A 14,067-nucleotide genomic window follows, 5' to 3' on the forward strand; every position below is an offset into this window, starting at 1 on the left:
AATCACACAGTATTCCCACATAAAGACGTGGTGCAGTGACCAGAAATTGTAGGATTGTGGACACCATGCTACAGGTACATAAGCAGTGGTGCACATTTCCCCATTATATTTCCTTCGGTAAACTAACAAGTAGCGATTTGTGTTTATGTAGTACTGCTGCATTACATTTTTGGGAAGTGCTATTTCTTTTGCGTCATTCCTAAAGTATTCCAAAGCAGATACAGAACATAAATATGCAACAAACCTCCAGCAACCCTGAAATAATTAATCCTGAAGACAATATTTTCTGGGATTCCAAAAGATACCACAATGTTTTTTCTGATAGTGATGTACACCAAAAATAATTGGTAAGACATAAAAGTCTGCATCTGCATTTTGAAGCTTTCACAGCCAGCTCTGATTTCAGTAGATGTTACGATCATATGAGTGCCATTGATATGAATCAAGAATTAATATATATATTAATAAAGCCAGACATTTCTGTTTTTGTATCACTGGTAAATTCAAAAACTAAATACTTCTGTCTTGTTTATCACCATATGATTTATATCAGTGTATTGCTTTTCCTCCCTTTTTATGTTAATTTAGATATGGGGAATGTGTACTACTGTGACTGACGCCAACACTTGGAGGACACACACAATCATATCACCAGGGACAAGTACTGTATTCGGAATAAACAAAAACCCAATAGATTTACATTTAAAAAAATGACATTGTAGCCCATCGTAGCATTAATAGGGAAGGGAAAAGAAGTTTAAAAAAAAAAAATAAATAAATAAATAAAACATGCCCACTTCCGTAATCAAGCTATATGTCACAGAGAAGGCCAAGACAAGCTGTATTCAAGGGAAAACAAAAGCAGTGCTGTCAGCATTGATGTCCTCCTTCTCAAATTAAACTGTCCAGAAGCCCAAATGTTATGGAGCAGTAGAAAAAATATGCAACAAATAATCCACAACTCCAAAAGCATTCCGGTTTGTCATCTCCCAATCTGAGCTTTCTAACTAACCCACATGAACCAGGGGTGGGGGGGTTGGGGCCATAACATCTAAAATAGGATGTCATTGGCATTCTTTTGGGGGGGGTGCAGAGTCCTTCCAAACCTCCATACTTGCAAGTATGGAGTGGTACACTAGAACAGTGAACATAAAGTCACAACAACAACAAAAACATTTTCTCAAAGAAACAATTAACAATGGTAACACATGCTTACCACTGTACAGGGAAGTTCAAACATGTTCCATCTTCCATTATTGCATAGTAATTGATAACACCATCATAAGTGAAACCTACTAACTTCATAACACAAATCACACTCGCACTCCAGAATCGTTTGCAAGGAGCAGAGAACAGAACAGTTACTGAAGTGCGCCATATATATATATATTTTTTTTTTTTCCTTTTTTTTTTTTTTTTTTTTACATTAAACTAATTATGGAGCACATATCAGCGAGTACATTGCTACATTCTCTAGCACAGTGTACTATTCTGGGATGATTGTAAAGTGCAATGAGCTGCAACTCACTGACTTTCTGCTAAAGATTAAACTATGGACTTTACAGTACAAGAAGCTAGTATTATTATTTTGTCTTTTTCTCAGGTGGCTTTAAAGATTCCTATGGGTCACAGGGTGGGAATGTCTGCCATTGGGGAAACCGGTAAAGAGGATCTTGGCTGTAGATTCAGTGAGATTCCCTGGTCCCTGCAGATGGGGAAAGTCATCTCACTGAGTCTCCCTGCTGGCAGTTTGAGGGAAGCAGCCAAAAAGTAGAAGCGACCCGGGAGCGTACAGAAGTACATCAGCTGGTCTTGAGGTCAAGCCCCGTGCACGGGGAGGAGGAGCACAATGATAAGCAACAACTACAACTGCTTTCAGAAACTAGGAATAACCACGGACCACTTGAACAACAACAACAAAAAAAACTTTATAAAACAGACTTCATACATTGAGAGCTGCCCCCCCAACAGAAATGAGATTTACACAAACTGCAAAGAGCTTTGAAGCCATAAAACAAAGCACCTTTCTAAAGCCCCTGCCTCTTGGGAGGAAACAAAGTCAAGGACAGCAGTACGAGCCTGTCAGCAGGAAAATCCGGAACCTGACTGTTTCTGCTATTAGTACAAATACAAATGAAGATAGAACGAAAAAGCATAAAATAACTTTTCTCCTGTACTTCTCTTCTCTGTGGAAGGATACTTTTTCAGACATACACAGTCACCTCTTGGCTGCACAAGTTTGGTTTTAAGTGGTGGCCACGGGGGACTTAGAATTGTTTTTTTGTGTACCAAGAAAGAAGCAGTTTTAAACACCTCCTGCAATGAGCTGTAACCTCTTAAAGGGTTTCCCTGGTTGACAGGTCTCACGCCATACAGTCTGCAGAGCTCAGCAAAATACATATGCTATATCTTTCAGGAGCATTAAGCACCAACGTCCAACAGATTTGTTCCTCATCCAGTTACATAGCACTTGGTATGCCACATTAAGCATGTTTACACAGGCCAATCAAAGGGCTAACCACTAACAGCAGACACGTTGCTGTACACGTCTCTCTCTTCTACGGCAACCTCTCTCTTTAGGAAAGCAAATGTTAATATGGTCTGATCAGCGTGCTCTGATGCATGCATTAGCAGTTACACTTCGCCATGCTTTCTCCCATTGGACCAAATCCAGAACGCAGAGTGGAAGTTCTAGCAGACACTTAGGGCAATCAGGCTAAAAATTGCCCAATGTCTGGGTGACGTGTAAAACATCCACGCAAAATCATCAATACGAGTTCAGCATTCACAGGGAATGTAAGGAAACAGTGTGTTTATGATTATGGCTGATAAGCTTGGTATAAATTGTGACTACTGTCCTACCAGTTTCAGATATATAATATAATTTACATAAAAGTTATACACTTTTTCATCCTAAATTCAAGAAATTAACCTTGTGTGTGGTATAAAGGAAATGTCATGATTCATATTGATTGTGAAACTGCAATGAATAATAAATGATGTATCCATTGCTGTTTTCAGTATTCTTTAGATGCACTTATGCATCTATATATCCCAGATGAAGCTCTCCTCACCCTATTCAATCTGTAATGGTAAAGGATTGAGGCTATTTTTTAAGGACCTACTCTTAGGCTACAACAAAATAAGACCAGATAATAATAATAATAAAAGCAGGGAGAATGTCAGTGTAAGTTTGTGAAGTTTAAAAAGAACAATGGCTCATTCAATATTTAGATAATTGCGGTTTTGGGTTTTTCATTTATTCTGCAGCTATTTATAGCCTAGCCAAGCCCATGGGCAGTTCCTTTTAAAATAATCAGAAGTACTTTTCAGTTTAATGGCATGAGTACATTAAAATATCAATGAAGATAATATGCAGGGTTTCTCTGCAGTTGTCAATTATTTTGATCCGTCATTCAATGGTGTCTCAATGGCTATATACGCCACCTGTTGGTGAGAGACAGTAAAGCCAGGATCTCGCTTCATTTTGCACCAGGATAACTTCTACATTGCTGGTACCATTATGAACTGAGATGGTTAAATGAGCTGAGGAGTGGCTTTCATTCATTCTGTTTGGGTTATTGAAAGAAGAAGTCCTCATTTGGGTCTTTGTAGTTTCCATTTCTGTACTGAACCAAATACCACTAAAGAGTGTGACGCACACGTAATGACCTGTGATTGCCATTCACCTTAAGCAAATTAAAGGCCAGGTCTTACAGAGCAATGGATCAAACAAAACACAAACTACAAAGACACCTGTAAAAAAAAGAATGAGGATCAGGGATAGAAGGCCATTGCATTCTCAGTAGGACACACAGGTCAACCTCGTGCTACCAACGGGACAGCCTTGAGTTCGAATGAATATAGTCTGTTTGTTATTTTTACAATTATATAATTTTAGGTTTTTCATTTTTTGTATTGCATGCTATGGTAATTACATGAAATTCTTTATAAAATGGGACATATGTGAAACCTGTGCCTTAAAGTAAAATGCTTCTAAAAGAACTTTAAAAAAGACATCCATGTTCAGATATTCAAAACTATGAACAGTGAGCATAGTGGGACCTCCACTAAAACTGAGTATTTTAATCTGAGATCTTAAGAGGCTAACTTGGGTTCAATTTGCCTTTGCTTTCTCCAAATAGCATCATTGCCTCTGATTCAACTGGAACATTCCTGGTGTTTTCCAGAGTGCAGTAATTGGATTCGTCATTTTCCCTGTTACACCCACAAAAGGCGTCTCGGAGTCTACGGTTTCAAATCACAGGTTTAGGTTTTGCTTTTCCATTTGGTGGGGGGCGGGGGGGGGGGGACAGCTATCATTGGCACCGACAGCACGTACGCAAGCGTGTAATATAGTTATTTTCCACTTCTGTACCAATTTGTAGCACTGCATCACTAAGTGGTATAACTGCTTTAAATGCGCAGATGTGTCATAATACTAATTTGAGTTTCGGAAAACCAATTTATCCTAGCCCCTTTGATATGTGGTATTTACAGATATTTGATCTTAAAGGAAATGTATAGACTATCTCACAATGAAATACAACAGAGTATGCTTTACTAGTCTTTGATAACCCACCTTGTTAACAATACTAGGTGTACACGATCTAGGAAGTGTATTTCATAATTTAAGTAGTCTACACTTTGGTGCATTCAATCCTAATCTGTGTCCTAGGGCGTATGTTGGATATAATCTTTTCACCATTTTCACTCTCCTGTGCAGCTCGTCCCACACAATTCCCAACAGTAAGATCTGTTGCTCTTCTTTTGAATTGATTACATTAAGCCAGAGTGTTGTTGGGTTCTTTTCTTAGAGCTGGCGAACAGTAACATAAAAAATTCACCTTGCTGAGATTAAGGTATTGCGTACCAGTAAGAATTAAAATTATATTGTTTATTTAAAAAATCAGTCTCCTATTCTTGCAGGTTCTCGTGATTGCTTTGAACTTTTGAGCAAACAGTCCTTCACCTCTTTTCAATTTCATAAGACAATTTGAGTCACGAAATGTACCGGACTAGGGAGGGGTAAATTCCAACTGAAATTTGAGTTCCGTGGGGTAGGGAAATGGCTATTTGTAAAAATAATAAATGTTCAACAAAGAATATTGAAAGACAAATAAACCTTCCACAAAAAGAGACAAATCTTATTCTTTTAATGAACAAATCACACATTTTCTGAAATGAAACGTGTTCCGCTGACATTCGCTGTGGCTGAAGCTAAAGTCAAGTGTACAGCATTTCTATGTCTGTATTTGTTGATAATACTTTACATTGGATTTTGAAAGAGCGCTAAAAAGGACACATTGTACTTTTTTTTTTTAAGTTACTGTCAAAAATCTTCAACAGTTTATTTGTATTGGAATCTGGGCTTTTAAAACTTGATTTCAGCATTAAATTATATATATATATATATATATATATATATATAGATATATATATATATATATATATATATATAGATATATATATATATATATATATATACACACACATATATATAATTAACCGGGGGGGGGGAAATTAACCCCACGATTACCTGGAATAAGAGATTGTGTGTATTTCATTAGAGCACTGATATTACTATACAACTAAATTAGGTTTTGTAAGGTAATTCACAGGTAGTTAATTTACCATTGTTTATCAGCATTAATTTACCCGTAAGATTAAACAAGGGTTTGCCAATAAAGTAAGAAAAGTAGGAAGCCAACTAAGTGAGTACCTGACACTAAATAATATTTATTTGCAACTATCAAAAGCAATAGAGAGGTAAACATGCAAGAAATATTGCAGAAATTGTTTTAATTGAGGAGTTCTGACATGTGCAAACTGAAAAGCACTTTCTCCTGTTGAATGTGAAGGGATAAACTAGGCTGCTGCTTGCTGTGAATTTCGGTAAGATTCCTCCTCTGGGATACAGCTTCTTATGAATCACGTTGGGAATCTGGTATGAATCAGAACTGAGTGAGAACCACATGTTACGTTTGCTCCACATTCTCTAGGAGAGCTGCTGAACCAGAGGGGAGAGATTCCTCTGTTGTATTGTAGCTTTCCCTGAGGTGACTCAACGTGGCTAATCGGAGAGACGGGGGGGGCACGAGCGTATAGACACCTGAAGTGGGAGTTACACCTGTAGCAAAAGTGCTAGAAAGCATCTCAAGGCCTCAGCAGACCTACACTCTTGCGCATTGTGCAGACAGGATAAGAAAAGAAGTCGGGCCACTCACCCATCATTGGAGCAGGTCATGAACTCCTCTTTGGTCTTCGGGTGCCAACAGCCACTGTTGAGCATGGCTGTGTGTCCCTGCAAACAAGAACCGCCATCTTAGTTTGGATCATTGAAAACTCCTCATGTGCTGTGCTAGGTTCTGCTAATATCTAAAAAAAATATATATTTTCAGCAATATGTAAAATCAAGGGTTAGTTAGTTATTTGTGAATTATTCTTTTATACGTCATACTGGAAATGTTCTTAACTTTCTTTGTGCTTGGTTTCCTGTCAGTTGTTGGCATACCACTTAAAAACCACATTCTGCATTTGGTAACCATAGCCATGGCAGTGCTTAGTATGGCACTGTGACTATATTTCCAAAGGGGCACTTGAGATCTCCTTTGCAACTAAATACACATAATTGAAATGGTAAACAAGTGGTGAAACACAACACACCACTTTCATTTCGGTAATATAACAAAGGGATTGCATGTGATGATCAGAAGGAAGAACTTTAACCACAATGGCTTTTTCCAATTAGCTGCTTCATCTGAAATTTGGTTTGCTTACCTAGTCAGCAAAGCAACAATGGCCTGTAAAACACACAGATCACCTTATAATGAAACTAGCTGTGTGATGGTCTTCACAAAATCTGTTACATTCCTGATAGCAATTTAGCTTTTATTTCCTTTCAAACTGCACTCAAAAGTCTGTGCCTGGCCTGTACTGCCCTAAGCTTTTCAAAGTTATCACTGGCTCATGTATATAATTTGAGACTCTTCTGCTAAAATATCAAGTGCCCCCCCAAATACTACCATTCAGAGTTGCAGAACTCTTTCAGTAACCAATATCATCTCATTCTATGTCGACATGCAAGAGAGCTACATTTGATGGGAACTCTTGTGCTTACAGAAAATACACTGAATCTTAGATGTGGATCTCCCTTCACAGACAGTAACTTCAAAACCCACCTCCTGCAACCCTTAACTGAAGACATCTGTTACCTCCAGCTGCGTCTTAACTTGCTACTTTCCTTAGAACCACTGAGTTGAGTGCCAATGTCTAGATTTCTCGCCTACAAGCTTCCAGAGACTGCTCGAAATATAAATGGCTTCGTATGGTGTTCTTTATTGGGTCGGTTAACTTCATGCCATTTCTTAATGGACCACACTGATCGCAGAACCTTTTCTACTGGACTATGGCCTACTGCTTCATGACTCGCTGTAAAAGATGGTGTTCAACTATGCTTTTAGGGCTTAAGAATTAAGAAGACTGATTGACTGGTACATATGCAGTAAAATTACCAGCAGTAAAATGTGTGAAACTGGTACCTACATCTAGCTATAATTATGTAACTCCATTGACAACAGAAATTGAATGAGTCATATGCCACCTCATGTGGTTTCTCCAGTCTCACATGAAGGGGTCGGGGGGCAGTGGGGCGGAGGTGTATTTCTCGGCAGTGCAAGTGTTCCAGAGGCAAGAGAAAATTTCACCCAGTCGTAGCCTTTTCTAATTGTTGCCTCTGAACCGCAGACCATAACTGGAAGTATAAGCTGTGAGATCATAGAGTGGGAATCAAGTGCTTCCCTCTGTTAAAACAGCGGGGAGAGAATTAGCCATAACAAATAACAACTTCAAAAGGGAGCTCCCCGGTGAGGAGCTGACCAGACAAGTCTGCTGCTCAGACGCTCCAGAGACGAGTCCAAAGACTCGCTCACACTGGAGCTGCACAGTTCTGGTCACTGCTTTCTGCCCGAGGGTGGCCAGCTTTGGAGGTCTTCCTCCAACTGACCGGCATGCACTTCTATCACACTTTCCCTGCTTCCACCTCATGATGACCTGCTGGGTGTGACTGATCTCATTCTATTAGAGAAGACTGTGGTTTCCCTCTGTATAAACTACAATGAATGTACAGGCCCTTCAGGTCTGCATCCTCTCCTCATCCTGCCACCCACAATCAAGGCACCACAGCAACAGGGCTCAACAGGGATCGCAACGCCGGGCTACTGGGAAACGTCTGTAGTCCATATGTGCTACAATACATTAATACTGAAGACAGAGACACACTGAGGACAACAGGTTGTGTCCAGTTTTTGCTGAACTCAAGTTCAGGGTTTCTGTTAGCCACAGGGACCACTGATCTGTTAAATACAGCTCTTGTCTACTAACACTGTGGTGGACTTTGCAATACTACTGAACTTGGAAAGGAAAGCAAGTAGAAATACAAAGCAGTTTATATATTTATTTCTACAGCACTAAGTACGGTTCCCTGGAAAATACAAGAAATAGGCTGAAAACGAGTTTTTAACAGGGTCTTATCTGGAGTATTGGAAATGATACACTTGATGTTGTTTGTGAGGCCCTGTAAAGTCATATGTTACAGGGTATTTTAGTTTGTAATATTTTTTTTGTGTCACAAATAATTAATTTAATTAGTTAAAAAACAAATACAGATGGGGAAAAAAAATACTTCATTACATTGAAATGGCCTTCCTGACCACCAAAGTATTGATGAAAATGCCTTCATCAAAACAGAGTATCCCTAGAGACTCTCTCTCTCCATTTACTGGACTGCACACAACCTCTGTAAAACCCATTGTATACAATAGTTAGTCCTGTTTTAAGACTCTAATCAACTCTTTCAGTCATCTTCATTCCCCATTTAATGTAATTATGTCTATGAGTTTTGCATTTGTGTAACGTAGGTCTGTTTTACCCTTCATGCCTGTTTCATATAAACTACAATTATGTGGAGATGTCTCTGTGCTTCATGGACAAACATAAATAAATAAAAACAATTATAATCTGGCAAAAGCAACTGAAACAAATGGTTTTGTTTAAAACGGGCACTCTCACATGGTCAAACAACCACGTTTCTTTTTTTTTTCTCCCCCTGTTCAGCCTCATCACTTAAAAGGCTAATTTAAGCTACACATGAACAAAACAAAAAAATGAGACTATATAATAGTTTTGCTTGATTCTAAATCGAGTCAAAATGGCATCATGTTGTAGTGAAATAATCACTTGTGTCACAAGTATAACAGCATTAATGACAGCACAGAAATGCACAGAAAACAAGGAAAAACAGCGAATGCCACATAGCAGAATAAGCTCAAATATTAACCCCCACAAAAAGAGAAGATTAAAAAAAAGTTTATTTTCCTTTTGCAGTGAGCCCTTTGGTAAACAGAGCGACTGCCCAAGGAAAACAAGTCGAGGTCAGAAATAGCATTCAGATACGGCAAATTTATTCGGGTTACCTTAGTGGGTAATTGCGAGGCTGAATTAAACTAACCTTCCTATTAGTGCAAATTAGTGCAATTTGAGTTACAAACTGGGCCCTGGACCATTAATTTCAGACTCTTTAAGAAAACACAGGAGAACTACAGCACATTGTCCACCATCACAAGGTTAGTCCAACCTTTAAATTACTGATCCACTTATTCCTATCATTCATATGGTTAAACACCACATTTGGTATTCTCTTTACTAGAGGGAAAAATCATTGCCAGGATCAGAGAACAACAATTTAGGAGGAAGATTCTCTAGGATTTATTTGATTTGTACAAAACACAATCACAAAATACAATACCGTAAAATAATCTCAATAAAAACATTAAAGACATTAATACATCTCATTGTACCTAGATTTGTCCTGTCAGTAGTCAGCTACATCATAATTACGTCAATGCTCTTCTAAAAACCATGTTTTCAGCCGTTTCCTAAACCTTTATAGATCAGAGGACACACTCATATCTACAGGCAGCATATTCCATAACAATGCTTCTCTAGCTTCAAAAGTACGGCCTCCAAAACCAACTCTACTGAATCTAGGAGGTGAAATATGGTTAGCAACATGACCTTGTAAGACTATAGCACGAATCCATTCTGATTAGCAAGCTCCATTCGGACATCTTGACCTAAGTTTTAAGATCTAGGTTTTAAGACCAATCCTAGGATGCTGATTAATACCAGCTACATTTTAAAAAGATTAGAGACTTGAAAGCATTTGGTTGGTAGGAACTGTATGTTTTGTCTGTGAAAATGTCTCAACACAACAAAGAAAATGTTCTAATAGTTCTCTAACAGGCACCACTGGCAAACGTTGAGAAATACAGTAAACAAATTCCTTCATCCCAGACCGGTGAGATTAAAACAATTTAGCAGGCCTGCGGTAAGGTTTCTTCCTCAACTGAACATGATATAATTCACCCTATTCGCTTGCGGCCATTGTTAGTTAGCAGTGATCCATTGCTTGAACGGGGAAAGGAGAACTCCCGCTGACACTGTACTGATCAGCCAACCTGTCTGGAAAACTGCTCGTACTGATCAGTATTATGTCATGGAAGAGCACATGTTTGTATTGGAATTTGATTTTGTTCTGGAGGCAATTGGCTTTGAAAAACAAAGAAGGCTGTGAAATCATTCTGGGAATAAAATACTATTTGTTTTAAACTCACAGACCACCTGCACTGCCTCTGAGAGACAAGCAGCCTCACATTCCCCATTTCACCACTGTATCTCACCATTATCAAGGTGGTTCCCAATGTCACTCGCACAGTATTTTACAGGATAACCTTTTCAAAGTTCATTGAGGCACCGTGGTGTCATTCTTTTGGTGAGCTGGTTCAATGTTAAATTGCACGTTAATGCATATTGTTCTTCTCTAAATAGAGCAACTTGCTGAACACATGACTACATATTACCCAGTTTATCAACCTACAAAGACATTCCAGTGAGACTAAAAATCACTGTAGTCAGAAGGGTTTAACCCTTTGCTCCTTTGTTGCCCAGATTGATTATTTTATTTCATTGCTGCAAATGAATGCAGAGGGAGTAAAGGAACATAAATTGATGAATGTGCTGCATCAATACCACTCCACTCAGCAGTTCTCAATTACTTTCAGCCATTTTTCTCATACTGAAATCACTCCTAATAATTTAGTATTGTGTTAGTGCCCAAAATATGCTGTGCTTGGTGTCTGTTAGCATCCACGTTAACTCTGGGTCAAGGACGTTCATTTAAAAAAACAGAGTACAGAGATGATGGAGCTTACCTTGGTCTTGGCCATGTCTACGATGTACTGGTCCCCTTTCACGCACTCCATGACCTGGAAGCCATCTCTGTCCAGCACTTTGGCCTGTGCATTCCCAGCTACCACAAGAAGAACGTCTCCTGTTATGCTGTACTGCAGAGACTTTATTTGATGGCTGTAGAAAGAGGAAAACAAAGGAACACCATCATTACAGACATCTGCATAGCCCCTTCAGACATGTTCTTAGCATTTTATGCCAAATTTGAAGTTCCCCAATTACATTTTAGTTTTTCATGGATTGATTCTGTGAATACCTTCAGGATTTCGCTACTTGTGGCAATATCCTCTGTCCAATCCGTATAGCCTGTCTGTGCTTGAAATTCCTATGAGCGAGAATTATTCTGGTCTTTGTACTCCTCATCTGGGAAGTCATAACTTTTTCAAAGTGCGGTGACCAGAAGCACAAGAGGTCTTAACCAGTGTGTTGCACAATTCTTAAATGACTTCTGCATAATTACATTTGACACTTTTCTCTTGAAACCAATGGCTTGGGGACAGGACAGTGGGAGGCAATATTTAAGCTTTCTACATACAGCTCTCCAATCTCCTTTCTGCTCTTGAGGCCAGATGCAGAGATAACACTTAAACTGGGATGCTTGGAATGGCCAGCCCAATACATCTGCCTGAGTCCTTGGCAGATCTCAAGACTCAACCAAAAACCACAACAACACTGAGCAGACACTGAGCAGACAGAGCACAGAGAGAGGCACCACGTTGGCGTCTCAAGTGCCTGCGGAGTGCAGTTTTACAAAAGCCTTTTTAGTTGCAGTGTTGGCAGCAGTGGCCTTTGAGACAGAGCTCCCCTTGTGTGATTGTGTGTGTCTGTTTGTATGTCTGTATGTGTATGTCTGTATGTCTGCGTGTGTGTGTGTGTGTGTGTGTGTGCGTGTGTTCCAGCATCGCAGCCAGCTCCTCTGTTGAGAGAAGATTATGGTTGCATGAGCACAAATTCAAAACAAGGAATGTCTCCCATTTACAAAAACAACTTTTAAGAACACTACTCCTCACCCTGATACCATCTTTTGGAAATGATGTGCCTCAATATCTTGGCAGTGCTTGAGATGACAGGCAGCAGTCAGTATGTGAGCTATGTTTTGGGATATGCAGTAAACATTTTTTTTGGGCTTCATCTGTTTAAACATATTGCAAAGAAAGCTATAAAGTTCCAACTTTAAAATGTGCTCTATCCTCTAACGCAAGATAGAAACCTGCTAGTGTGGATATGTAACAAAGGCCCCATACATACATACATACCACTGGTTTATAATTCAGAAAATGTATTTCTTTACATTTCACATTTGTGATTACTGATCTCAAAACTGCCAACCGTTTCCCTTTACTTTCCCTCAAAAAGTGCAATCCCTTATAGTCTGTAATTCAAAGCCGGTCTCACGGCAAGCCAAAATTCATAGCTTCTCTGTGTTTCTGTGGGATCTGGGGAAACTGCCAAACTGGCAAACCTGCAATTCCAGATCACTTTCTTTCATCCCGATCCCAGCGACAGGTGGAGACTGGGAGCTGGTTCTCGTTAATTTGACTTGGCTCAGGGGGTTGTCAAAGAGTCTGTGATGCCAGCTACTTGTGCAATCTGTTAGGGATTTTCTCCCTGTGTGGTGTGAGGATGATGCTTTTGCTCTGTTTTAATGAAGTGACCTGCGAGCTGCATATATACATTAATTTGAATGCACCTAATAAAATTAATGAGTTGCACATCTCGGGAGACTTCCCTGAGAGCCACACAGAAGGAGCTGCAGGCTGCCGTGCCTTGACGTGCATTCCTGAGCAGGGCTTTCAAACCGTTTGACAAGCCGTTGTCAATGGAGCTTGATGCTTGCAGACCCTGTCTCAGAGAAGTACTTGGCCAGAACGTTTAATAGAAGAAAATCTCATTCAACAACAGTGTTGCTGTACAACCCAAGCACGATACGTGAGAAGTGCGCTCCATTTGTCTTTAATTCGATAGGTAAAGGACAAATGTATGCTCCACGTTGCCTACCACTGAATGAGGCATCACAGGTTACGCCACACAGAACAACAGCAAATTAGGCTTCAAACTGTTCTCCCAATTTTCAGATGGCAAATATCTGCCATGGCACATTTACTTTCAGCAGCCATGAAGCCTCTGCAGTCCTGCTCTCTCAGACAATTGTATTTTTGCAATTGGAGACTCACAGTTCAAAAGTGTAGAAGACCTTGGTTAAATGTCTAATTTCAAAGATGGAGATATTTTGCTCCACTGTGTATAATTGAGAATTGTACTAGATTACATATTTTTTTGTTACACCACTGTACATTGAGAAATGGTTTACAGGTCCTTGGCGATTGCAAGTCACCTTGAACAAAGAAATCTGCCAAATTAATTAAACGACAACAATAATAATAATAATAATAATAATAATAATAATAATAATAACAACAACAACACTTATGGACATGCTAGTATACGACTGCCTGGTGCAGTAGAAAAAGTGTCTTTCACTCTTCGGACTACTGCTTTCCATGGGACCTGAAATTCTTTAGGATACTGTACACCCACTCCCTGACCAATACAAGTCATAGTCAACATCTGAGATTTTTCAACACCAAATTTTCCAACACACAATCCCAGCCTGTAATGGGAGACTTTCCTCAATGGTGTCAGTTCTCAAGATAGTCACTGTGCTGGCGCTCCATAACCCCTCCTCCCCCAAAAAGGAGGGCCATCACTTGTGGCAACCTTGATAGGAAGAGGATGATATTTTTTCTTCTTCTCTAGGAG

The 14,067-nt window shown here is 39.4% G+C and overlaps 1 protein-coding gene across 3 annotated transcripts in view; it reads right to left on the reverse strand.

The window, feature by feature from the left end:
- Positions 1-14,067, reverse strand: part of wdr70 (WD repeat domain 70) — a 96,256-nt gene that overhangs the window by 65,570 nt on the left and 16,619 nt on the right. For all 3 annotated transcript variants that reach the window (XM_066712176.1, XM_066712175.1, XM_066712177.1), the window contains exons 8-9: positions 11,271-11,424; positions 6,228-6,304 (exon numbers count right to left, since the gene is read on the reverse strand). In XM_066712176.1, coding sequence (XP_066568273.1) covers positions 6,228-6,304; positions 11,271-11,424 — 231 coding nt within the window. The remainder of the gene's footprint in view (positions 1-6,227; positions 6,305-11,270; positions 11,425-14,067) is intronic.

The sequence above is a fragment of the Amia ocellicauda genome, chromosome 8 (genome assembly GCF_036373705.1).
Source record: "Amia ocellicauda isolate fAmiCal2 chromosome 8, fAmiCal2.hap1, whole genome shotgun sequence".
Classification (NCBI taxonomy): Eukaryota; Metazoa; Chordata; class Actinopteri; order Amiiformes; family Amiidae; genus Amia; species Amia ocellicauda.